Source organism: Agelaius tricolor, unplaced genomic scaffold (assembly GCF_023055355.1).
Source record: "Agelaius tricolor isolate 1412-34295 unplaced genomic scaffold, bAgeTri1.0.p SCAF_3, whole genome shotgun sequence".
NCBI lineage: Eukaryota > Metazoa > Chordata > Aves > Passeriformes > Icteridae > Agelaius > Agelaius tricolor.
Genome location: NW_027269263.1, coordinates 23,100,068 through 23,127,893, shown reverse-complemented (window position 1 = coordinate 23,127,893; position 27,826 = coordinate 23,100,068). Strand labels below are relative to the sequence as shown.

The 27,826-nt window shown below is 37.0% G+C and overlaps 1 protein-coding gene across 4 annotated transcripts in view; it reads left to right on the top strand.

Moving 5' to 3' along the window:
* CNOT4 (CCR4-NOT transcription complex subunit 4) overlaps positions 1-27,826 on the top strand; it is a 76,802-nt gene that overhangs the window by 30,214 nt on the left and 18,762 nt on the right. For 2 of the 4 annotated variants that reach the window (XM_071423177.1, XM_071423178.1), the window contains exons 2-10: positions 2,906-3,149; positions 10,407-10,604; positions 13,369-13,455; positions 13,974-14,075; positions 14,775-14,900; positions 19,464-19,588; positions 23,549-23,704; positions 26,266-26,323; positions 26,785-27,034. In XM_071423177.1, coding sequence (XP_071279278.1) covers positions 2,976-3,149; positions 10,407-10,604; positions 13,369-13,455; positions 13,974-14,075; positions 14,775-14,900; positions 19,464-19,588; positions 23,549-23,704; positions 26,266-26,323; positions 26,785-27,034 — 1,276 coding nt within the window. In that variant the 5' untranslated portion in view covers positions 2,906-2,975. The remainder of the gene's footprint in view (positions 1-2,905; positions 3,150-10,406; positions 10,605-13,368; positions 13,456-13,973; positions 14,076-14,774; positions 14,901-19,463; positions 19,589-23,548; positions 23,705-26,265; positions 26,324-26,784; positions 27,035-27,826) is intronic. The other 2 variants (XM_071423179.1, XM_071423176.1) reach the window with 1 other exon arrangement.

Sequence of the window (27,826 nt, the reverse complement as noted above, 5' to 3'; positions counted from 1 at the left end):
TCTTGGTGTTAACTTAAACAGCTCATAAATGTTAATTATGTTGCAGTTTTGTTAGAGCTCATCTGCATATCCCAGAGGCACTAGCTAATATGTCATGCTTTTTATCCACGTGAACTGATGACATTTCTTAGTGGAGATTCCAAATAATAACTTCCTAAGTCAGTTCAGTGATTTTACTGTAGCGGTGAAAGTTTCTCTTTTAACTACAGTTTCACTAGTACTAGTATAGCTTTACTTAAATGTGTTTCAATAGGCTCAGAGCTGCTGAGCATGTGGTGGATTGAGTATGAAGTATAAAGAATAGACGGAGTGCTTACTGACCTGTTGTTGGGAGATCTGTCACAAAGTTAAATCCAAAGCCAAACTGAACAAAATCTGTTGAGTTTATCCCTTTGATTTAAAGTAATTTTCATATTGTTATGGTTTTGTTGCTGTACAAGTGTGAAAAGCTTACACAAAGTGTTTACAGGCTACTGTAAAAGTGTGTGTTATCTGCCTAATAACCACTTAAATGATGTTTTGGGGCCTTTTAACAGTCCCTCCCATTTTTCAGCCAGTGGGGATGTGTTCTTTAAAACAAAGCTCCCAAACAAAGTAATCCTTTTTTCCCTTCAGGTCAGATTCTGCTAGCATTCTTTGTAGGAAACTCTGGCAAACTTCCGGAACCTGGTTTTGAGACTGTCAAAATGATTGTGAATATAGTATGAATGAAAGCACAGATAATGAAATGAAAGCTGCTGTATTATCATAGAAGTTTAACTTTTTGATTTTAGTCATTGTGACAGTCAGAAAGAGGACAGTGTTGTTGCTAATGCATACTATATAGAGAAGTTACACTTACAGCATCTGATAGTTGTTCTCTCATCCTTACTTTTTTGTGGTCATTTCATTTCTCTCAAGGGCACTGGTATATGTTTACCAGAAGTACACTTTGTGCTTGGAGGATATACTGCCTACCAAACTAGTTGGAATTGCAGGTAGTCTGGTCTTCTGGTATCAGCCTGTGATTGCAGGTTAACCTGGTGACAATGCAGCCATTCCCATATAAAGCTATACGCTCTCTGCTGTGTATTTGGATGGTGCTTTGATTGCATGTGTGGTTTTACCTCCTCAGGGTTCTTTCCTGGCTGCTTGTAGAGGAATTTCTGTCCCTGAAGTGGTGTGCAGACAGGAATGAGTATTGCAGACTGATGCTAGACAGATCTGGTCCAGTAAGGTGGGGGGTCCCAACTTGAGCTGGAACCTCTTGGTCTTCTCAAGATAGACTTCATGCAAGAAAGTATGATATGGGGTGAGGAAGATCAAAATACAACCAATTGCTTGGTTTTTCTTTTTTAGGGGGGTGGTAAAAGTATTAAATCAGTGCTATGTAAGGCTAACATCAGACCATACTGAAATCTGTGAGCAAGGGTTTGATCTCACAACAATTCAGTCATCTTGTTTCCAGGGACAGAATTGAATGTCACTCTTCCTCAGATAGAGGTGTGTGAGATTTGGTTTCTGGATTTTCTCGTAAAAGCCTGGAGAAATACTGGTCAGTACACAATCCAGTAGCTTTTGGTTAGAAATGAAACAGAAAACTTTTTGGGAGAGTAGAGGGGGACTCCAGATTTTGTGTGTGTGGTTCAATTATAATTCCATTAGTGATGTTTTGGGAAAAACATGGTTGTAAAAATAATTCTGTATTTTAAAAACTTTAGAGTTCACTTATTTCTAAAGAAGTGGTGTAGTTCATTAAAGCTAGTATGACAATCCAGCTATCAATTCTGGTCACATCTTTTCACTATTTATCAATGGGTTTTTAGTTTTTGTTCATTTGTTCCTTTTATTTTTCTTCCAAAGGTCCACCTAAAAATTCTACTGTTGCCCTTGATTTCTGCCCCATCTACATGCATATCTCGTGCAGCAGATGGAGACAGCTTGTTGAGATTGGATACAATTTCATATATCCAGAGTGTCACTTAAAGAAATAAGAAGAAAACAACCCACATTAATTTTCTCAGTGGTGACTCCAAGTGTCTTGTTTTGAATCTGAAAGTAAATTTCCTGTGCTGCATCCTTAAACTGAGAATAGAAGCATACTCAAATGGCTGATTTCAGGAAATTAATAGTGACTTGAATATTGGCCTTCTTCAAAATTCTCGTTCAGAAATATCTTCTTGTGGCTGCACTCCAAATTAAAACTTGAGCTTTTTCAACCACATTGTGTGTATTTTGGCTTTGGTGTGAATTGGGTGCTGATGAAAAAGATAGCTGACTTGGATGGAAGTTTGACACATGTAGAATGATGTGTACCTTAAAAATCATTGCTAATGAAGTAGTCCTAAGGCTGACCTCAGATCAGTCTCTGGACCAAAACAATGAGATAGACAAAATAAATAAATTATCCTGAGTAAGAAGCTTTCCTTGGTTTTGTTTGTTAATTCTGTAACCTCAAAAGTTTGAATGGATGACCTAAATGTTACTGCAAATCTCATTGTTCCAAGTCTCTGAGCAAAGGAATAAATTGTTCATAAAATCCCGCATTCAAGGATTTGACTTTGGGTTTGTAAAGGACTTCAAGAAAGGAGTAGCTAAAGGAGGTTAATGTACATAGCATACAACAATGTATGGTATACACTGATTTCTTTGCAATCTGCATTTTGAAACCCAAAGAGGCCAGTGAACTACCAAAGTGCTTGTCTGTCCAGGTGGGGAGGGTGCATCACCAGTACCACCGTTTTATTATTTGTGAGGCTTGTAAGTAGGAAAAGACAATCAAATCGATTTGGCAGAAACTTGTGTTTTAGTAGATAACTTGTGTGGGGAGAAGAAAAAGTGATGAAAACCTGAAATGTTAAAAGGTACAAAAGAAAAGTTGTACACAGTTTAAATAATTTTTTTTCTTTTTATTTCCCTCTTACAGACCTTCAAGTGCTGACCTTCTTGGTCTATTAAGTTATTATAAACTTTTGCTGCTCTGCGAACATATAAAGATGTCTCGCAGCCCTGACGCTAAGGAAGACCCTGTGGAATGCCCTCTTTGCATGGAGCCTCTGGAAATTGATGACATCAATTTCTTCCCTTGCACCTGTGGGTACCAAATCTGTCGTTTCTGTTGGCATCGTATTCGCACTGATGAGAATGGACTTTGTCCTGCTTGCAGAAAGGTAAATCCCTGGAACAGCGGCTTGTCTTGCATATTTCACAAGGCTTTTGTGTTGTGTTGGTACCAAAGACAATCATCTAGCCATGGCCTAGATCAAGGGTGAGGTGTTGGATCTTTCAGATTCTGTCTGCATATGTATTGAAGCTGTTACGACACAGCTGGTCTTGGTTTATTAAATTCAGAACCGGATTGGTAGGGGAAGCTTCGGATCAGAACTAAGGCATGCTGATGCTGTGAGAACTGCTAAAAATAAAAATTCTTTGAGCTGGGAGTACTAATGCATTAACAGAGTCTTTTCAGGAAGAATAGTGAGTATTCCAGCATTGGGTTTGCTGAGAGCTAAGGTTTAGCTAAACTGACAGAGCTGACTGAGAATCAAGTTTATAGAGACCTACTTGTTTTGTTGTGGCACTGGAGCTTTTTAATTCATATTTTAGTGGATACTAAATGTATAAAAACCTTTGGAAAGATATCCAGTGGTGTTAAATTTTGAAGCATTTCAAAGTCTAGACTGTGTGTCTAGTATTCTGATCTTGTTGACAGATGCTTGAAGGTAGTACTTGATATCTCCCTGTGTCTTGATGTCTGGCTGATTTGGTTGGCCACAACTGTAAATGTCAACTTCACTAAGTTGCCTGTTATTTCTTTTGAATTATTTTATTTCTCCTTCTAGTGTTTTGCTTAAACTCAGTATTTCCTTATCTTCAGTGTTTAATAAAATGCCTTTTCAGTATCTTCTTGTCTTTAATGCCTTCCCTTGACTGTAACTTTCTTGCCTGGCCTTTCTCTTCTTGTAGTTGCAGCTCCTTATGTCTTCTTGTTCTCCTACTATTTAATCCTATTTAATGATCCTGTCCCTAGTTTATGCCTCTCTTGTCTTCCTGTCTCATGTTACAGCTTCCTTTTCAGCCCCCCAGTAATCTTACTGGGCCTCACTATCTTTATTCACTGCCACAGTATTTTATAAGCACTTCCAGTCATATTTTCTTGCTGCTCTTTTGAGCTTTGGCCACGCTAGAGCTGCTACTGTTGACCTGTGTTTGGATGCCTCTGAAAGCCTGAAGGCTCTCCCACAGCAGCATGTTTGTTTAAAATTTCTGTAAATTTGCTGCAATAATTGAGCTCCGTGTTCTGCAAGATAGAGCCACGTGTTATCAGCCAAATCATTCTCCACTTGGGATACCTGCTGTAGATGACACATGATGTATAGTAATTTCCTACAGTACAAGAAGATTTCTACTCTTCTGATACAACACGAGATTTCTGGGATTTCCTTGTCTAAGTCGCTTTGTTTTCCTGGATTGGTTACACTACTTCTTACCTGTTTGTTATTTGAAGTTTGTGAAATGTATTTGAAGAATCACAGAAGCAGTGTGCTAGTCACTGGTTTTGGGTGTCTGACTTTTTTAAAATATGCTCACCTCTTAATGTGGAATACTCTGCCCTATGGTTGGATGTGCAAATATTTTGCCTAATTGGATACAGTTTGTTCAGAAAAACTGTTCATGAGGAAACCTCAAGTGCTATGATTGGAGTGAAACATACTGGCCACTCCTGGAGAGAAAGGAGACATCATCTTTCATAACAGATGAGGATTATGTTGATACGTTCTTCATTTATGGACTGCAAGATATTCTTGAGTGGATTTGGAGCTGTATCGCTGGATTGTAAGAGACTGGCCTGAAGAAGTCCGGCTGAGGAGGACATCTCTTCTGTGGCACAAAGACATTGTGATGCAGAGACCACACCAGGATCTTGGGAATAAATAGTCTTGAGCTACAGAGTTACAGCATTAAATAAGTGAAGAAGCCATCTTTTGAAGTGTGCTGGACAGAAGGAACCAGGTATGTGTATTTGTGTTCAGTGTGTCTACGTAGTCGCTGTCTGTGCATAGTAAGGCTTCTGGGGAAAGAGCTGAGCATTTTTCTGTTTGTAGCTACTATGGTGTACATTGACTGTGGCCACTTAAAATGCTGAAGCACAGAACATGGCAAAGCAGCAAAGTTTTAGCAGGAAAGTTTATAGTAGGTACAGTGGTTTAAACCGGTATGCCATATTGTTATGATGAGTATACCAGTGGAGGATACTTATTGTGAAATGGACTGTAGATAAACATATATTAAAACAAGGATGAGTTTGTTATTTACAATTACATAATAGAAACCTGCTATTTGTGCCAATGTTACTGAATGCAGTGTGACTTACCTAGTAATTTGAGCACTACTCCATGGAGAGGAGCAGTGAACAACCCCATGTCCAGGGGTTTTGGTTGAAGTGTTTGGGGGAGATTTTGGAAAGGTCTGTAATAAAATAGCTTGGCTGAATGCTGTGGTGGCACGTATGCCATTAGATCTTAACTGTGCATTGCATATATACCATTATCTTCTTAGGCTTCTTTAATTCACTTCTAACTGAGAAGATGTTAGCATGTGGTTTCTTCTGCCCAGGAGAGAGTACTTCTGTGTGTTTGAACTGTCATATAACTTAATATCTGCACATGCAGAATACGTTCATGTCGTTGCAGTCAATTGATTTAGTCTGCCTTAAGTTTCCTCCTGTGAATAATAGTAGTACACAAGCATTTTCTTCAGTAAGGTGCTAGTGTGAATTAAACTTAAATGCTGGTTGGAAACTGGTACATCTTACTATTAACATGTTAAAAACTTTCTAAACTTCATTAAAATCTTCTGAAATAGCCTTGAAAAAGCCTTATTTCTAGAGAAATAGAAATTGTTTTTATTTAATTCACTAACTCCGAAAGTACCTACTTAAAAAAAAAATGGAGCTATCTGGCTTTGGGTTCCTGATGCCCTTCAGAATTGTAGGTATAGCCAGTTGTAAGATACCAAGCAAGGCTTCTGGTTTTTTCCAGTTAATTGATTTCTTAACTGTGAGTGAAATAGCTGCTAACTAGACAAAATAGAATGAAAATATGCTGTCTTCAGAAGAGATTTCTGTAGCCAGAAGCTGGTTTGCTTGTCAGCAGACTTGCTTTTTCTTTGCAGGGATATTTCTATTATCCTTTCTGTAAAATTCAGCAGTCTAGCTCCTGTTTGTCATGTGAATAATACATCCTGTCTCAATTGCTTAATTAGAACATGCCACTCTTAGCCCTTAATGTCAGTTCCTGCACTTTTTTTAATCCAGCAACAAAAAAACCTAGCTTGTTCATGTTTCTTAAGTATTTTGCTCTTCCACCAAATAACACAACTTGATAGACAGTTGTTCCTGTGGCGTGGCTTTGACTTTTTCTCCAGTTCCTTGACTAAGTGTCCTTTATCTCTCCTATGAGAGATCTAGCACCTTGTGCTAGAGATGGAGGGAAATAGCATACTGCTTAGATGTATGATCAAGAAATTAACATGCTTTGTCCATGTTTCTCTTACTACTTCTGTGTAAAAGGAAGACTTAGTCTTAATGCACAGTCTCCAAATATCAGTGTTTCTTCTTATGCTTTTTATCCCACAACTGAGTAGTTTGGTGCAGCAATTGATATTTTGAAATAGATAGGAAATTTCTTTTTAAAATGTAAGTATAATGGTGTATACTGTGCATAAACCTTATTCATTTCCTTTGTATTTCTTGTTTCAGGACCTATTTGGTAGCAAGACAACAAGTGGGAAATGCTGGTGCATCCATTCTGTGGAAGGAATGTGGCCTACCTGGGAATGACAAAAGCAAAGTGCTTGATAAATCACAGCTCAGCTTTCAACAGTTGGGAAATGGGGGAAAAAAAGTCTGAAAGGAAACAAAACTGAAATAAAAAGACCAAATTAGTCAGGAAGACTGAGAATTCATCAAGGTCTTTCTCTGATTAGAGAAACAAAGACTTCAAGAGACATTCAAACTTTTTGTGATGTTCTTGTAGGGACTACCTTGCACTTAGTGTAAAGAAAATTTGGTCATATTCCATGATGGCACACTTGTTTTTGGAACCTCAGTGTTTTTGTCTGAAAAGTGCTGGTATAACTTAAGTGAGAGGTGTCAGCTGAACTTAGTCAGTGAACTGGTCATGTTGATATTGCCTAATGTCTTGCATCTGAAAGTACATCAATGCTGATACCACTAGAGGTAGCTACTTTGTTTGGATCTCAAATCCTTTATCAGCTAAGGCATTAGAGACAGTATGTTAAGCAAGTATATTGTTTTAAAAAAATAAGCTGTAGTCATGTCAGTAGCATTTCTACTTTTTTGTTGCAAAACCTGGGAGGCTCTGTTATGTATAGTCCTCTCTCTACTTCTGATTTGTAGGGTTAGACAGCAAAAACAACATAGCAAATGGTGCTGTGAAGTACACCAGCTATCAATCCACCTTGCTTGGCTTTCAGAGACTTGTTCCAGCAGTCTGCAGTGCATGCACCTGTTTGTAGTTGAACCATCATCCAAGTTTGTGAACTTCATCACTGGGAAGCAATGACTCTGAAGATGAAATAATTTATTTCCCTATTTGGAGACTGATTTTTTGTCCTTTATTTGAAAGGAAAATGATTTCTAATACTATTTTTTTTTAGAATTAGTTTCTGAGATGTTGATGCTATGCTTATTTGCCTTCCACCTTCTTTAAATGTGCAATATCTCCTAATTTTTTATTATGCCACACATGATACATAGCTAGGAAAATCATCTACCCCTCAGTTGTTTTTGGGTTATTCTTGGGATTCAAGAGATGTGTGCAGATTCATTTATAGGTCCTGCAAGTCAGCATATCAACCTATTCCTTGGGAGCATTAGAAGCATGTCATATGGGTGATTCACATACAAAACATGTATTTAATACAGCCCTACAGTATCTAGTGCTCAGATAAGTGTGGTTATCCATGGTGGACACCAATTGCTGCTGCTACTTAATGACTGAAGTTCCTATTCTGCTAGTCTCAAGCTTTCTGCTGAGATGGAGACATTTCTCTTTCCCTAATTCTCAAGCTGCCCAGTTGTGTTCTACTAGGAGTTTTTATGCTTTCCTGTAGAAATACAAACTACTGCTTGGACATAGAAATGTTCTGTTCAGGGTTATGCTTGAGCTACCTGGGATGTTTCCTGATTCATGTTCAGTACCTCCAGCAGCAAATAGCTGTACAGAGAAGGAATATCCTGTCTGATTTGCTACTCACTTGTGAATATGCTCTGAATGTGGCTGGACTTGGCAAGAAAGAAGCTGATGACTTTTGACACTGCTGTAGTTTCCTTGAACCTTCAGGAGCCTTACTGAATCTACTGAAAACATTAATGCATTTCTTGCACAGTACCAGAGAGCAGCACTCTTGCAAGTTTTGCCTTGCATAGTATGGGATGTGGAGTAGGAATTAATCTTTGAAAGAATGGATTGTAGATAGGACATCACTTGATGTAGGGCAAGCCATATTTTTGGAACTATATCTGTTATACTGGTGCACTTTTCTTCCCATTCCTATCTGAACACACTGATAACTGAGATAACTCAATCTTTGCCCTGAGTAGTCTTTCTTTCCTGTAAAAACCTAACATTTTTCTTCTTTAGTTGATGTGATTGACTAATACAGATTTTGAGAAGCTCATTAAGTGTAAAATTATTCTGCAGCTCAGAAGTCCTCATATGTAGATGTGTTAAAACACAAGATAATAATTGGCTATAGCAAATCTCAAGTGACCTTACAAGTTGGTTGTTGGTGTTCATCAAGTATATTTTGAAATCTATATAATGTATTCAGTGTTATCTGAGTTAACTGAGTAATTAATCAGAGTAATACTGAATATCTTTTTGAGAAATGTTATGGTTTTGACTGTTCTTCAAGAGTAACTTGAGCCCTTATTGTGTTTTCATGTTAAGGACACCTATCATGTTAAGGACACCTGCTAAAGTATCTTACACATTTAAATTCCTTCATGATACTAAAACATGTTCCAGAGGACTTGATGTTTGACTGTGAGATGCCATCTGCTCAAGTCAACTGTAGCATATTTGCAGAAGATATCTAATGTGTAGCTTAACCATGCTGAACTTTAAACTGAAGAATGGATTTCGATTTGTTTGGGGATATACTCAGAAGGCTATCAGGTCTGAGCACTTGGTGGCTCTTGGAGTAACATCATGCAACTATGAGGAAGATATGCTTTTAACCTAAACATTTTCATCTGTTGTAGATTTTTCTCAAGTTATTTAGTATGACAGCTAGTTTTGTACTTTTGTCATTAAGACAGTAAGGAAAAAGTTAAATTCATTTTTGTTGGACTTGCACACTGAAAGCTTTGGTTATGGTAGTACAAGCAAAGACCTTAGTTCAACATACTGGTGAGCTTGAGCTTAGCTTCTTTGTCTTAAGTCTTTGTCTTAATTCACATTTCCTGTACTCTTCTCATTTTTTACTTGGTGTTTAGAAACTCTTCCTTCTGTTTGAGATATGTTCTATGTACTTGTTTTTGTGCTTAGCATTGCTTTCTGTGTACAGTGTGAAACCTCACTTTTCAGTCTGAAAAAACTGGGGCAGGTAAGGAATGTGGGACTGCTTTGAGGAGTAATCTGGGGCAGAGGACAGTGCACTGTAGTCTGCAAGACCCAGCTAAAATAGTGCCTTTATAGCATGAATAGAGCGGTCTTTCTAGGTAACTCTGAGGATACTTGTACTTCTCTTGCATACTTTTGAGATGAAAATATACAGTGTTATATCTGTGAGGAGTTACCTGTAGGGATGGAGAGACCAAATTTCAAACTTGTACATAAGCATGGCAAGAATACTGTCATTAATTGTGTTGAAATCTGTCTCTTCACTAGAAATTAACCATGTAAACTTTGAGTAGTATAATGATGTTACTGTCTTGAACTTAGTGGACCACTGAAACTACATTTGTATTTTCATTTCTTATCTCAGAAATACTTAAAGATACTTAAATGTCTTGAGTACATTTAAGTACCCAGATCTGTATCAGAAATAAATATAAAGTGCATGCTTTCATCCTACTTACACTAAGCTCTTGTTAGTGAAATTATAACAGGATGTGTTGGCTGTCATGTTGTAGCTGCTTGTGATATTACCAAATTGACTAGGCAGCTGGGTTAGAATTTGGTTGCCCAAATCAATATTATGTCTATAAATAGAAGAATTCCATGTAAATGCAAGAAGTTTACCCTTCCCAAAGGACTGAGTATGCCTCTATAATGTGGGTGTCCATAACAATCAGATCAGTATAATAAAGAAATTTTTACATTAAAACATGGTGATTAATGGTTTTCGAAGGTGTTGTTTCTTACATGGGTTGTTTTAATGCTGTTTGTTATGTTTAGCCATATCCAGAAGATCCAGCAGTGTACAAACCACTCTCCCAGGAAGAGCTGCAGAGGATAAAAAACGAAAAGAAACAGAAACAAAATGAGAGGAAACAGAAGATATCAGAGAATCGCAAACATTTGGCCAGTGTACGGGTTGTACAGAAGAACCTTGTCTTCGTGGTAGGGCTATCTCAGCGCCTAGCAGATCCAGAGGTGAGCAGTTCACACTTACAGATCTTGCTCTTAACTTGATGCTATGAAACATTGGAATATTCTTGTGTTTCTCTGAAGGATACAAAATTAAGCTGTATTGAAATGGTTTGCTGCTATGAGGCCTCCACTTCTTAAGGGAACTTAGCTTCCTGCTCCATAATACCCTCAATAAGTGTTTGTCTCTGTCTTAGGGAGTACAGGTGCTCTGTGATTTTTTTTCTTTTTTGGGGGGGGGGGGGGAATTGTTCTTTGTTTAATAATGGGAGCTTGATTTTAAGCTAAAAATAAGCATAAGGGCTGTTCAGGTACTCATATTCCTAGGCTGGATCTGCTGGCACTATACAGCTATGTCGTGAATCACCAATTCTAAAATGGGAGTTTGGTTGGAGTACAAAGAACTGATATACAGTATCACACAAACCTGTAGGGACAGAAGAAAAAAGCCAACCCTTGGAAGTATATACTAGGAAGAACCATAAGGATTATGTCCTTAAGAAGCTGTGGGGAAAAAGTTACTAAGAGGAAGACCCCAGAAAAAGTTGACCTACTACTCTGCATCATCAAAAATAAGGTTTTCATTTGAGAAAACTGATTATATTTAAAATGCTTTATTTACTTCCATCATCAGTCATAGGTGCAGGTGGCCAATGGAGTAAGTGCTAATGCATAAAAGTATCTTGAATTAGAATATGGAGGAAATGTACTACAGGGTAACATAGATGTCTTCAAAATTACAGTGCCAGATTAAATTCACTTCATCAGACTAAATTATCTGGAGAAGTCTCAAACAGAAGTGGCTGTTTCTGAGGTCTCAGAGTATGGTCTGTATTTTGCTAGACTGTTAAAGAACAAGTGTAAAAAGCAAAGCTGCTTTTAGTGAAGGAGAAAAAAAGGGAGGATAAGAAGGGAAGAAAAAAAATCAAGTTAAAACTGATCTGGTGTATAACACTTCAGTGAGTACTGAAATATAGCAGCAAGTATTTGCAAGCAACTGTCAGCACTGGCTTGGGGCTATTTTACCATTGAAAAATTCAGTATGAATTTATTATTGAAATTTAATTTCTTTGACCAGATGGAGGATTTGTAATTAAGAGAAATAGTAGTTAAATACAGTTGATTTCTTTTTTTTTTTTTTTTTTTTACACCTCAGATAATTTTACACTGAATACTTGAAGTAACTAGGAATGGGTTGATTTGGGGGGTGGGGATGTGCTGCACTAGGTGTATTGGTAGCAGTATCTCAATGACATACCAGAAAATAGTGTGTACTTACTCAATGTTGCATATATAGCACAAGATGACTTGATCTTTCAAGAAACCTAGCCTGAGAGAGATGAGCTAAAAAAAGTATACATTATATTCAAGTTTTCTACTTAAGCAGGCAAAAACCTCCTTCATAAATTGAGATTATTTGGAATGGGAGCTTGGCTGTTATGTGCTGTTTCTGGAAATATGTCTGTGGATCATAGTGGAGTAAAGTGGATCCTCTTCTGTTGATGTGCTCTTAGGAGAATTGTGAAGGCTGTGCTGTCATATTGTACCAGGAGTATAATCTGCAGTATGCTTAGGTAAAAGGGAGGTTTCTTTAGGATTGTCATTCTCTTCTGGAATGATGCCTTCAGGGTGGGTGTATGTTTCAAGAGGGTGTAGACCAAATGAAGAACAGTTAGAAGGGACAATGAATGCCTGGTTGTCTATACAACATACCCTGTAGTTCTTTGGGATGTTCCCAGTGTGATGCTGTTAGTTCTTGAAGGCATTGATGCTTGCTTGGGAAGGGAGAGGGGTAGTTTAATTCTTGGATCAGTTCAGTTCACCTGCACTATCCAATGCTAATATGAAGATGGAGCAGAGGATCAAATCTTCCTTTATAATAACCTCTCAGGTTATTTTCTAGAACTAGAAATGCCCTTTTGTCTAGTTTCAGTCTGAGTAGTCAGTACTTTTATACCTTCTTCCATCACAGAAATGGGAAAAAAAAGCTTTTGGTATAAATGTCAAATATGCTTCCACTTTCATTGGTGCACAGGTAATGGTTATGCAGCAGAGTTGCTTGATCTGCTGGTGATGTTCTTGATTTGCCCAGGGTCCCTAAATGATTTGTTAGTGCTAACTGATTCCTGGGAGGGCAAGATGAATATTTTTTTTCCTTTATGGATGGGATCATCCCTCATTCGTTTCAACATGATATTGATTCCAAAATGTTTTTTATTGTCCCTAGAAATTTTCTTTTGTCTTCCTTTACTTAGTCTGGTCTTGGGAAAACTTGAGGTTATCTTGAGCTAATTGGTTTACTCCCTTTTTTTTTGGAGTGTGGGGAATGGCAGTCAGGATTCAGCATTTTATACCTAGTAATTAATATAGCTGAATGCAAGTTTAAGGTGTATGGTTATTTGGAAATGAGAATTAATGTGATTTTATTTTTTAAATCAAATTATAAAACAGGTATATACAGGAACTTCTTATGCTGAATGGGATATATTTTACCAGGGTGGGATTTGGGTAATCAGAGTACTGAAAGAATTTTTAAAAATACAACATGAAATGTGGGATATTTGTCATTCAAGTTCTGTGGTGACAACATACTTTGTATTGCAAGTAACCATGTTTTTATGTGGGTAAACAAATCTAAATCTTTGTGCTCTTCTTTTAGGAGAGACCTGTTTTTTATTAGTTAAAGGTTTTAGCTGCACAGTTTTGCAAAAGAATAAGTACACCTCTGTATGAATTATAAGTTTACCATTTGAACTTTCTTTTCTTGTAGGTTTTGAAACGACCAGAATATTTTGGGAAGTTTGGTAAAATACATAAAGTTGTCATTAATAACAGCACATCATATGCAGGCTCACAGGTAAGTCAGAGGTCTTTGTCATTTTTTTACTTTAATTCCTTGAGAGAATACATGTGTGCAGAGTGATTCTAGGGCTCCCTATTTCTGATTAAGCAATAGGTAAGAGTGTAAAAAGAAAAAAAGGATCAAACTACCATTAAGTTACTGAGGCATTTTCCAACCAGGCTCTTGAAGCTGGATGCAGAATGCAACATAGAGAGATTGAAAATTAGGAGACAGGATGAGAAACTTCAAAGAAATAGCAATATAGCATTTAGTCACTAGTCTGCATTTTGGGGATAAAATGTCTTTTAAGTATTTTTAGAACATTAATGCAACATACTGATGCATTTCTCTTTTCTTCATTCTTTATGCATCACAAATGAGTTTTTATGGTTACTACCTTTTTTGTCAGTTTCTTGTTAAAAACATCAAGCCCTTAATATACCAGTTTATTAAGTGATGGGCTAAAAAGGTGACTTAATGATTAGATCTGTTTGGGGAAAGAAAAACAATTAAATAGTGTATTTTCTTCCTAGGGTCCAAGTGCCAGTGCATATGTAACCTACATCCGGTCAGAAGATGCCCTCAGAGCCATACAGTGCGTCAATAATGTGGTGGTAGACGGCAGAACACTTAAGGTGGTAACATTTATGTGTTCTTGCATATGTGTGCTAGAACATTAATATCAGGGATTGGCATACAGTTTTGTTTGTGTTGGCTTTTGACTTCTTTTCCTGGTATTAATCTCAAACTGGAAGTTCAGTGAGCATCCAGCTGGCAGTGTTTTGGTGGGTTGGCAGATAACTTCTTAAAACAAAGTTTGAGGCAAACATATGGACCTCCTGTCCATGCTTACGGTGGCTTTTTTGTTGTATAGCATAATAGTACAGTGTGAAAACCCACTGTTTGCTTTTATGGAATGTTTCTGTAGTCCGTACACCACACCTCTCAAAAGCTCCCTGGGAAATCAAAGGTTTTTTTCCTTTTGGTGTCTGTGCAAACAGGTCTTCAGGCTGATTTGGCCAAATTGGTGGCTATAGAGAATCTAGTTACTATTCATTTCCTGACCCTGCTTACATGTCTCCTTATGATTATGCAAATATTTACTGAGATTCTTACTTAGGCATTTATATAGATTAGGATGCATTTTTATTTTCATCCAATTATCTAATCCTCAAGAATATATATATTTCTTATAAATGGACTTTTTATTCCATCTGCATCAAAAAATGCATTATGGTGGAATTTCAAATCTTGAGGTAATTTTTTAGATATAACTTTATCTTATATGGTTAAAGGCATTCTTAACCTCCAGTACTTATTTTTTTTTCCTTCAGGCATCCTTAGGTACAACAAAATATTGCAGTTATTTTCTAAAAAATATGCAGTGTCCAAAACCAGACTGCATGTATCTACATGAGCTAGGTGATGAAGCAGCCAGTTTCACAAAAGAAGAAATGCAGGTAAGTGTAGTGAATGGGAAACACATGAAATGTGCCACATACATCTTACTGTTTATGATTTAGTCTAATACGTGTCATGTGTTGCTGAATGTTATGGCAGTGATGAATTTTGAAATCCAAAAGGTCATTAACCAGGATATTGCAAAGAACAGTTAGCTCAAGTTTTTTCATTGCATGCTGTTTTTAAAGTCTAAAAAGTCCACTGACTGTTCATAAGGCAAAAAGATGGAAATAAACTCTTAGCCTGGAATTCAAACAACCTGAGCTAACTACTTTCCCTTTTTTCATACTAAAGTAAGGTAGTGTCATTTTTGTTCTCTGTGAATGAAGTTAGTTCAGATCTGGGTTTTATTGTGAAATTGGTGTGTGGACAGTTATGGATTGACTCTTGTGCTGTGACTGACCATGCTGTCTGAAGCCCAGTAACCCTCCTAACCTGTGAAGCATTTAGAAACCATTTGCAAATAAAACGTTGAGGGTTACTACAATAGCACATAAAAAATTATGCTGGGATTTTTTTTTACTATTTCAACATCAAAATGCTTATTGTCTAGAGTAGGGAACCAAGTAAATGGGTAGCTTTACTGTCTCAAATGTGGTGCATTCTGAGCAAGACCATTTCTGGTCTGTCTCCATCCTTCTACATGAGGTGTGGTAAAGCTGTTAAACTCAAGTATGCCAGCTTTGCATCCATGCTGTCATTTTTGCACGTGGTCTGTCACTGAAGCAGAGGGTCCCCATCCTTAGTGCCAGCACAAATTTTGTTCTAGTATAATTTTCTTTATGTTAGGCTGGTGTAAGCTGGAGAATAAAGAAGAATGTCCATACCTATTAATTACTTTCTACAAATCATTTCTGAGGATTTCAGCAGATAATTGCAATAGAAGGAAAAGTTCAAGGACAAACCAGGCCACCTTCCCTGTATGTTTTCCTGTATTTCTCCCACCACCTAGATCTGTTACATATGTATGTTTGGGAGTATATTCCCATCTAGTCTTTTGAGTTTTTTATAGACCTGTCAGCCATGAATTTATTAAATCCATTTTGAACCTGTCGATACTGCCAACCCTTTAGTCTTTTGTGGCAGCAAGCCCCAGAAATTCACTAGCTGTTTTGTAAAGTGCTTTCTTTTGCCTGTGTTGAACTGGGAACTGGTTCGTTTTGTCAACTTTCCCTTAATCTTAGCTTCATAGTGCTTGCTGAAAGCAAAACCCCTTATTCACCTTATTCATTGCCTTTGTGTTATGGCAAAACTTGATCTAGTCTCTCCCAGTTTTCTCTCCAAATCAGTTTCTGGTCTTTTAAACTTTTTAAAGCAGTTGCTCCATTTCTGCAGTGTCTGTTGCCCTTCTCTATTTTTTCTAGCTTTGTCTTCCTTGAGATGGAGAGATAAGATGCATGATGTGGGGGAAGCCAGGTTTAATTTATCAGTTTTCAATGTGCTGTATGTAGTGTGATACATGCTTTTTTAATTTTGTTTTAGTTTATTTGAAGTGGCCTTCTTAGTGATGCCCAGCACATCTTTTGTGGCTAGTGCATAATCAACTAACAGTTTCTGAGCTCTGTTGGCAGTAACCTCAGCATCTTTTTTTCTGGGCTGTAACAGCCAGTTCACAGATCAGGAGTGGGTTACTATGGTCTAAACTGCTTTTCCCTTCTTGTGTCACCTGGCATGTCCTTGGTGAAACTTATTTGCCACCATTTGCTTATTTACCGATTTCACTGGGTTTCCTTTGAAGCTCCTCATTATCAACATGACAGTTTATTACCCAAAAAGCTTGATATTGTCAGCAGAAAACTTGCTTTTAAGTCCTTTCTCATGCATGCTGATGGTGTTGCATAGAACTGATGCCAGTCATCAGTGCTCATTGCTTGCTTCTGCACCCTAAGAGTTACACTTTGAACCATCTTCAATTCACACTCTCTTCCATGGCAGATTAATAAATAGCTGGTATGAAACCTTATCAAAAATGTCTTCTTTTAAAGTTTTGTGGAGCCTCTCTATTTATGTTTACTGACTCTGTGAAGAATTCATGTTAGTGAAGCAGGGTTTCCCTTTACAAAAGATACTTAGATTCAATCCCAGTGGCTTGTGTTTATCCATGAACTTCTATTTTTAAAAATTACTGTTATTGTTAGTATTATCATCTTGTAATCTTTGGAAGGATGGAGGTTTACTTAGCAGCCTGTAGTTCACAGAATCTTTTCTACAGCCCTTTTTATAGAAGTCAGTGGCAAACTGTCAATCCTCTGGCCTGACTGCTAGTTAAAATTGATAGGCTATGTACCTTGGTCAGGATTTCATTTTCATGTGTGAGTTTCTTCAGAAGTCTTGAGTGGATTTGACATCATCTTGGTGACTTACATGAATCTTCCTTCCCTGTTTCCTTGTTATATTGCTTAAACTTTTATTGAATTTCATATTGCTTTCTTAAGAGTAATTGGAAATTATACACCTGCTAAGTACATTGTTTTTTTTGGTGTGCCAGCCTTTCTGCATTTGTGTGTCAGTGAATTTCCAGATCCATTTAATGAGATTGAATGTTCATTGTTTCAGACTTTGACTCTGTATTTTTAAAAAAAATTGACAATGGATGATTTGTATTCTTGGTTAAATAATTAATAGACCTAAACATAGTGATGATAAAATAAAAAGAATTGGTAGAACTCCAGGAAGTCTAGGAAAGTGAAGTTGGGAATATTAGGTGGGTTGGAAATGCCAAGTTTGGCCTCTGGGTTGTCTGCTATAAATAAAATACAATTACTACAAGCTTCTGTATAGGATTTTAATCTTGTTTCTTTCTTGCATTTGTGTGGCAAATAAATGAATTAAGACTGACCACTGATGTATGTGGCTGTGATATTCAGTCTTTAGTCACTTAAGCAAATTGAGAGATCCAGGGAGGTTTCTTGTTACTCATCTGCTTAACGTTTGCAAATTGTTAATTGTGCAAATCTGTGCATCAGCCTAGTTGCTACAGTCATAGTGGATGGTGAAAGAAGCATTTCCAGGGTGCAGAATATCTCAAGGTTTGCATTTAGGTGAGCCATACTGTAGAACCACAATTTTTCATACTTTAGGTAGCTGTTTGGGTGTAGACACTGACCAAATGGGTAAGATGATGCATACACCAGATGTTTCAATCCTTCTTGAGAGGTGTGTACGTCGACTACATTAAGGACACATTCAGGATCAGTCAGTAATGGAGAATTGGAGGATTAAGTAGCAAAAGAATGAACTCATTGATAAGGTTTGACCTGAAGTATTTCAGTGAGAGATGCAGTTGGCCTTCTACAGGCATCCATAAGGGAATGTAGTTTATCAGCAGTACTATTTTTTTGTATTTTGTCTATTCATGCTTAATTTTTTGTAAAAAAAACCAAGTTATATTTTTCTTTTAGGTTGTAAAATTTTCCTAGGGTATGTGCACATTGAGTGTGCATTAATTCCATTCTTGTTCCAACAAAATAGTAAGGAATCAATTAATGTTACAGAGAGTTAAATTTTATATGTACAAGTAGTGTGAGAGCTTCTTAATCAATACTGAAGATCATTAATTTGGTATTTCAGACTTACGATTCAGAAGACCTGACCATTAATCTTGGCATTTGTTTCCTTTGCTAGAGGACATCTTCTAGTATCTGGAAACGCTAGAGAAAAGCTATTGACAATTTCAAATTCACTGTTTTATTTTGTAACTTGATTCAACTCATAATAAAACTTAACTTGCAAATAATAATTCTTAGGTTGGAATGTTGTAGCAACCTACAAAAACCATGAATGCTCATCTTGGAATTCACATGTTACTCTAAGTGTTGGGGGTAGGAGTAGATTTTGCTGGTTTTGTTTTTTGTATTAAGCCACAGAATGTTATCTGCAAGCTAGACTGAAAAACACCCTTTTCCTTCACTTGCCATATTCTAGTACTCTGGAGCTGAATTGGACCTCCACAATTTCTGAAAGCAAGAAATTGTTCTCAGTTGATTCAATTAGCTGAAAGAATATTTCAATATTTCAGTTACTAAAAAGAATGATTTATCAGTTATTGCTTAGAAAATGCTGTTTGTCATGTCATACACCTCTGCTGTTTTATTAAGCTAATATAAAATTGCTTTCATTTCAAAAGAACTTTTTGTTTCAAAGGAACTCTTTGTTCCTTCCCATCTTCTGAAAAGCGTAGTATGGTTGGAATATGAAATGCAGACTGCCTTGGAAATGTCACTGTTTGTGATTTCTATGGTATATTTGTGAAGCTCTTGATTAGAACTGAGGAGCAAGTTCTAATAAGGTTGTCAATGCTTTTCTGATTTAGAAGTCTCACAAAAATATGAATAGTATGAATAGGTGATTTTTAGGCAAGCTTTAGAGCTGTTGAGATTACATCTGTGCTGAGAGTGAGAAGCACTGTTTTGAGTTTGGCAGGAGTGAGCTGACAAGTTGTAAAGGCTAAAATACTAAGCTTTGGGACATATATATGGGTATATTATATATATTTTAAAATTATAACTATAAATTTATATATGATACCAGTATTCATTCATTGTGAGTTTCTCTTTCCTTAGGCGGGTAAGCACCAGGAATATGAACAGAAACTACTGCAAGAATTATACAAACTAAACCCCAACTTTCTCCAATTATCTACGGGTACAGTTGACAAGAACAAGAACAAAGTGACAGCACTGCAGAGGTACGATGCGTAAGTACTGGTGCTGGACTGCCTGGTTATTCTTTCTGGTTATTCCAAAGAAAGCTTTTATTCCTAGTTCATCCCCCAAATTGCCTCCTGTTTTTAGTACCTACTATACAATAAAATCTTATAGGTTTTCTCTGTGGAGAGACATTGTTTAGGAGTGATAGTCTCCAATTTAGAGTGTTCCCTCTGAAGCCACTCCACATTCCTCCCCTTGCTCTCCCCTGTACCAGGCAGGAGAGGAGAATTGGAGGCACAGAAGGTAAAAATCAGAACAATTTACTGGAAACAGCAGTGAAAACAGTAACAGCAACAGTACAAATGACAGAGGGTACAAGAAAGAGTCCAATGATTCACAAGTGATTGCTCACCCCACAGAAGCCCCCAGCAGTACTGACCACTTCCTCTGCTAGGCCATGCTGACCCAGAAGAGAGCTCTTCCCCAGAAAATTACTTAAGGTGGTATGGAATTGTCCTAGCCATGCTCCTTCCTGGCTACTGCAAAAATTAACCCTGTGCTGGCCAGAACCAGGACACCTGCACCACTTTGTTCTAAAACAGAGTGTGTATCTTCAGAAAAAAATGTGTTTTGCCTTTGGATCAGTAGTTCAGAACAAGGTATTCTGAAAGAAGACCTTGTATTTTATGTTTGTAAAACCAAATACATTTTTTCAAGACCAGATGTGTACTTTCTTGGTATGATTGATATAATTATGAATGCAGTCTGTATTTTTATAACTGAGCTATCTTATAACCTTAATGTTTTTTTTACATCATGATTTATAGTGCAGTCCATATATTTTTTACTATGTTGTAGCTGCAGATATAACTTAATATGCCTTGCTAAAATAATGTTGTAGTTTGTTCAGTAAGTTATGAAAAGATATCTATCTATATGAGTATATAGTCACACAAAGATAAATGCAAGTCTGAGGTTACCAGTCCTTAATTATTCATTCAAATGTCATATGTAAGATAAAGAAATAAAAACTGTTGACAATTTTTCCACTCCTTTTTGTAGGAGTTTGATAAAGGAGATGGGCAGAGCAGAATGTGAAAGTTAGATTGCACTTCATATGAACCTTGACCATATATTTAGGGTTTTTGTTGTGTGCCAGTTCATGCACTACTGTATTTTTCAGACAATAGTTTGCCAGTGGCAGCATCACTGCACAGCCCTCTAAGCAAGACAGTGGGTACTGTGTCTGAAATACTGTCAATGGGTTTTGAATGAGCAGAATACAATTCTGAGAACTGGTATTCCAGCTGGTATACTGGGACTATTTTCTTTCTTTTAATTTCTGGAGGCAGTTTGATATGCACTTTGACTGCAAGTGGTCAGGGCTTCCAGAGGGATCTTTTTCCTTAAGGACAGAGCTGCTCCCTATTTCTCAGGCACTGGTTCAATATTGACTTCAAAGGTAAAGTGCAGCAAGCAAAACAAATACACCACTTCTTGAACTTGGGTATTGATGATTTTTAAGTTTGAAATCTGAACTAATTTTAATTTGAAACCTGATTAGATCCCAGCAAAATAAATTATACCAGTGTGGGAAGAATGCACTATCTGAAACTGCAGCAAACTTTTATGCCTTTAGGAAGCAATTAGGAGTTGGAGCTTGGCCAGTTTGTGGTGCTAACATTTAGCACTTACACAGAAAATGGCATATTACTCTAAAGGCAGCAAGTGGTAATTTCTGGAGGTAATTTCTCTTGTCAGTTGAACAGCATAATCACAGCTTGGACTCTGTTCTTTGCTAATGCTTAGGTACCACCTTTAGGGTTGCAAAGTGAATTTCCTGCAGCTGGGATTTGGACATGTTTTGTCATTGCTTTTGCACTGGTGAATGAATGCACATTGTTCTTTCACAGTTTCTACCCAATTGGGTTCTTGTAGGATTGTTTTTGTAGAATTCATTGATAGGATATTCATATTTCTAGCAGTTTGTCACAGCCTCTGACAACTGCAAACTGGTTCTTGTGTTTCTGAGGTGCAGAATTTCTGTTTCATAATGGAAAGGAACAGAAGTTGAGCTCTAAGTAGTAGATACTTAATTATAAATATCCAGTCGTAGAAAAGAGTTTGTTAAACTCTTAAGTGTTTTTCTAAAATTGTTTTAATTTGAAAGGTCCTGCTTGCAGACCTTTTCTTCCTGTTGAAGACAACTGTTAAAATCCCCTAGGGCCACTCTGTGTACTCATCTCCTGCAATGTTTCTTGATAGTTGTGGTGACTGTCTTCTCTTAAAATTGGAGATAGACTCCAGATTTAAGACAGATCAAGCTTTTTTTATTTCCTTGATGACATTTTTCTGAAGAACTGAAATGAGTGTTTTCTTATGCTACAAGAACAAGCAATTATTAAGCACATACTGATCTTTTAGAGAACAGCCTTTCAGAGACATGCAGCCTGAATTTAACTAAAACAAAAAAACCCACATACACAAAACCTCCCACCTCAAAATACACACCAGTTTGTTTCTCTTTCCCTTTTCCTTGGATGCAAAACTGACTTTTAACTGGCATTTTAAAGTTTGTTTTAGTATAGAGATGACTTTGCACTGTAGTGAACATAAATTTGGATATTTGAAATAAATGGATTGACCATTTTCATAATCCAGATTTAAATTCATTTTTGTACAATGACACTATTAAATGACAGATATGCTGCTGCTGTCTCTTCATTCCCTGATGTTCTGTATCTGATCAGCTCATTAGCTCTAACATAGTCCAGATGTGAGCAAAGCCAAGATGAGATCTGTAGATCAGGTCAAGGTACTCATCTATCTACATATTGTATATGTAGCTGAGAACAGGTGGATACAGAATAGCAAATGTTAAAATACTGAGATTTGAGAGGAGCTACTATTACTAATTTTATCTGAATAGAAGTAGGAAGGATTTGTGTTGCTGTAAGCAGTTACTGAAATTTCCAGATTCTGACTGTGAAATTAGTAAATTGACCTAAAAATGTAGAGTAAATGTTGGACCATGTAATAGAGATATACCAACGTAGGAGAGCATCAGGAAGGACAGATATATTAAAATATTTTTTTGGTGAAAGCTGCTTTATTATGAAGACAGGACTTGGATACTAAAAACAGCTCCTAATAGAAGCAAATGGAAAGCTACAGGTAATGTAGAAGAACTTGAGAACACAAAAGAAGATATTTTATAATAAGATTGCAGGGTTGACAGACAGCACTGTATTTGAATCCATTTGGTTATAGACTATATTCCATTTTGCTTAAATTTGTACAGAATGTAACTATTTACAGCAAAAACTTGGACTTTGAGTCCTCTCTTGAACTTTTTTCAGTTCTAATGTGCACTCTAAAATGAAATCTAATATTACTTTATAAAAGGGAATTAATTATGGTTTTAAACTAGAAATGAAGGAAGCAGTAACTTGAGCAATGTTTGTCTGGCTGATCTCATGGTCTGTTAGTAAAGCTTTGGACTCCTCTGTAGGTGTGAAACATAAAACTTCATCTGCTATGGCCAGGCGTGATAGGACTTGGAATATAAAACATATATTAAAAAAAGTATGACTTAGCTCATGACTTACAGAACTTAAAAATAGTTATGGGCTAAAGCAAGTAATTCTGAATGAGGTATGCAGAGGTCTGGACACTTGAACTGTTGATGGCATTTTTCATTTTTATTTACATTTTTTTCCTCTTCCTCAAACGGGCAAGTTTGGACTCTAGGATTGGCAAAGCAGCTATCTATTCAGGAAAGAAAACAGAATTCCCTCTGGTTTTCTCTCTACCCTATCCCACTAATTTTTTATGTCATCACCTTTTAAAATCTGAAAAATAATATCCAGATAAATCTATTCTTACGGATTGTCTGGCACAAAGATTTATTTCCCCAGTGTTTACAATTTTTAAAACACTTTCTTCATAACTTGAACTCTTCAATTTTTTTTTTTTATTTTACTCTTGCCTTTTTCCAGACCCAACAGTAATAACAAAGATGCCTGGCCATCATTACAGAGTTCAAGTAAATCGGCCAACGGTTTAACAATGGAACACAGGAAAACGCCTCCTATATTAGAAAATGGCACAGACCCAGAACACATGACTCCAGATGGTGCAGACTCAGATTTCGGGTAATTGTGCTGCCTTTTGTACTTCAGACAGCTTGCTTTCTCTCTCACTGATTGGTGTGGAGGGAATGATTCTTCAGTCTCTCTGGTTGGAGAGCTGGATACAAATCCTGATCAGGTCACAAAAAGCTGGGCTTAGTGTAGCCCGTGTTAAAAAGTCTGATTGGCACACTGTGCAGGAGAACCCTAACATGAAGTTAGTTAGTGACAGTACAGGTAATGGCTGAGGGAAGCAGAATAACCAGGGGATCAATAGCTTGTACAGCTGCACAGTCCCATTCAGAGCTGAGTCCTTCCTTTTTTTCCATACAGAAGCTTCCACAAAAATATGCCATTTGCTGTACATCAGGAGGTTTGTCACCTGGAAAAGCTTCAGTAGAGGGAAGTTAAATGTAAAAAGTTAATTTCCTTCCAGTGATGTGTTCCAGAAACACAACACAGAGGAAAGGGCTCCCCAATTACCACTCAGAGGGACAACAGGGCAGCAGGTTGAACTGAGGCTTCTTTGTGTAGAGGAAGTAATTCATCTGCTTACAATCATCTCTTATTGCCAGCCAACTTTTTTTTTTTTGATGCCCTTCTTGAGTAGAACTGGTGTCCTCTTCCACCTTATGCATCACTAGCAGTTACAGTCCTAGTCTGTAGTCATGCTGGTTTGTTTTTTATGGACCCCTTAAGGTAATAAACATTAGGCTCATTCAGAGGTTGGATGGGAAAAAAAACAAGGTAAACCCTAATATTTCAAGCAGTGGTGCTGCTGATGAGGTAGCCAGTCTTCATTTTAAATCAATATTGAACCAATGCATTAAAATGGAGAGCGTTGTTGGAAGTGGTACCTTCTTGTTAGGCTAAATAGCAGTCCCCTTGAGGAGCAGAGAGCCTGGGAATTGCATCTCAGTGATGTGCAGTTATTTTTTTTCCTGAAAATAATGTATTTAATGTAAATAAAAATTTTGTAGTCAATAGATAATGAGCCTTATTTGTTCCTGAGAGCTAGAAGTCTATCTTGCAAATAAAAGCTCCTTAGGCAGGTTTGAGTATAATAGACATTTTAATCATTTAGATTGTCAGTAAAAGTTGTCTTACTCATAGCTTTTTAAACTGCAGTATGGTGAATGTTAGCGCTGTAGGAAAGGAATTTGACTGGAATATCAACTCTTCAGTCAGAACTGATTGTGTAATGAAGAGTCTACAGCAGATTTCTATAGGAATTTAGAAATTACTAACCAAAAGCAATGTCTTTCAATTGGAAGAGCTTTATTCATGCCTTTGGGATCACTAAGCAGAGAGGATTTGTAAATCTTCACTGGAGTAGCGCAGTGATTTTTCCTTTATAGTCATAAAGTATTTCAGCTTAATTTATCTGTTTGAGATACTGACTCAATCAGTTGTCTTTTTTTCACAAAAAAAGGTATTGATGATTACTCTTACACAGTGTCTTTTAGAGTGGAAAATTGTGCTGAGTTTTGATTACTCATTTTGGTGTGAGGGGAAAAATTACAAGTGGAAGAAATCTTACAAATAGTTGACCTTACTATTTGGCTGTATGCAGTAATTAAAGTTAGCAGCACCAAGGGCTGTTTGAAAACAAGGTGTATCTAGAATCTGAAGTCTGCACCCAGTTAAAAGAAATTGTTACATATATTTTTCAACATCATGACTGTAATTTGACTTGTATCACATTGTGGCCTCTTAGTGGAACTGAAATTCATGTTCTTACTTCTGATGCTTGTTTGTAGAATCTTTGTATTGGCCTGTGGAGCCTGATGCTTGTGCATATTTTCTCATGGGTAGATGAAAATGAGAGTACCTTGAAGTTGCAAAGCAAAGATTTTAGTGTGAACTTCAATAACACCATTTCATTAGTGCAGTATTGAGATTTATTGAGGCAACTCACAGATGCCCATAAGAATCTTGAGTCCTGAGATGTGCCATTTCAGCCAAGTCACAATAATTTGCAGTGAATGGCTTTCTGAGGTGGTTTTCTGCTGTACCTTATATTATCCTTATTTTTGGCAGGTTTTTATGCTATGTTTTTTCTCCTTCTGTCATCTCAAACCTCAGTCTTAAAGGCTGGTGGGAAGCTTAACTTGCCACCAAGACTAAATTGTTAATTTAATGTTTTATCTCTCCCAGATTTATTTAGAATTTGTATGGAAACAGAAAACTTGTGTGTTTGGAAAATAGATCTTTTCCAGTTTCTTTACAGTAGTATCTTAGATGGAACTGACTGTTACAAAATACTATCATCATATAGACTTCTAGGGTTTTGTATGGCATAGAGCTGCTATGAGCATGTTCAAAACTTTAATTTTGTTCCTTAAGGCAGTCACCAAGCAGAATGGCGAGTGATGAAAAATATTACAGTATGTGACAAGTTATTGGAATGCTTATGATTAAAAAAGCAGTCTCATAAAAAATAAGTGCACTTTTCCCCTTCTTGATCCCTGCTTTTTAATTTTTGTTGTAATTTTAAGGCTTTTCTTCCACTACGAAAGCAAATGTTTATTTTTCATGTTAAATACTTGAGTCTCTTACTGTCTTTTTCCCTCCCACTTTTGCAGCCCTATCGATAAACCTTCAGATTCCCTCAGTATAGGAAATGGTGACAGCTCTCAGCAGGTAAGACACAAAGATAAGTGCTCTGAAAGTAACAGGTGGGTTTGAGGACTCAATGCCACTTGCCAGTTGGAGAAGCATGTGGTTTCTGAAGTGTCTCATAATTGGGCATTGGAATAGGCCGTCCCAGGAGGCAATGGAATCTCTGTCTCTGGAGGTGTTTAAGAAAAGACAGATGTGGCACTTAGTGCCGTGATCTCATTGACAAGGTGGTGTTTAGTCATAGGTTGGACTCAATGAATTTAGGGGTCTTTTTCCACTCTAGTTTATTTTGTGATGATTTTAAACAAAATTTAAAAATGCTATTGCTAAGCTGATTTTTTTGTTTGACTTTGTGCTGAGGCATATATTAACAAACCTAATTGTGGCCAGGAGTTTTGAGGAAACTTTTCATCTGAGTTAGTGAAGAATATTTTTATATATAAACTCATGTTCTAATTTTTCTTTTTCTCTCTTGTTTGTAGATAACAAACAGTGACACACCTTCACCACCACCTGGTTTAACAAAACCCAATCCAGTTATACCCATCAGTTCATCTAATCACAGTGCACGGTCTCCTTTTGAAGGGGCTGTAACAGAATCACAGTCACTCTTCTCTGACAACTTCCGGCACCCTAACCCCATCCCCAGTGGGCTTCCTCCATTCCCCAGCTCTCCACAGACTTCAAGTGACTGGCCCACAGCACCAGAACCACAGAGCCTCTTCACATCAGGTACATCCACAGCTTACATGGCTGCGTGCTGCCTGCTTTTGCAGTTGCTTAAAACTTGTACAGAGTTGTGCAGAGCTTAAAACTCTGTAGAACCTAAAACTCTAGGACTTGTTTTATACTGTGTTTTCCCCCCTTACAAATGGTTAAATTTGTCACTTAACTGCAGATGAATTGCAGTGACCTAAGGGTTTCTTCTTAAAGAAACTTTGCAGAGATTTCAAGCTGCATGACTAAATTTTCAGAGTGCTTACTTTAGTTTTTTAGCAACATGCATAGGATGTGACACGTATGCTTTAATATTTAGTGTTACAGATTTTTATTGAGAGTGGGGAAAATACATGGTATCAATATATGTTGATGTGATAACCTGTAATTCTAATATCAAAAGCTGTTGTGTAGAATTCAGAATTTTCTTAGTATCCTGCATAGTTATCTGAAGGTGTCTCATCTTTCTCTTTGAGGTGAGATTCTATAAATTCAGACAAGTTATATTTAATTTCATCAGATATTTATTTCATCAGATACCTGTATTTTTCAGGTACTCTCCTATGAAATACCTTGTCGTATGCACAAAACATTGTTTTAGTTGTAATTATACAGTCTTGGGAATAGTTAATAGTATTGAAGAATTCACAGATAACTCTGAGGGAATTGTTAGGAAATGAAATGAAACAATATCAGTAAAAAATTGAATGAAAATAATATTATATAGTTGGTTTACTTAGTGATTAGTCATCTTTTGATGTTTATCTTGCTCCTGGATATCATAATTCTGTTTGTAAACAATATTTA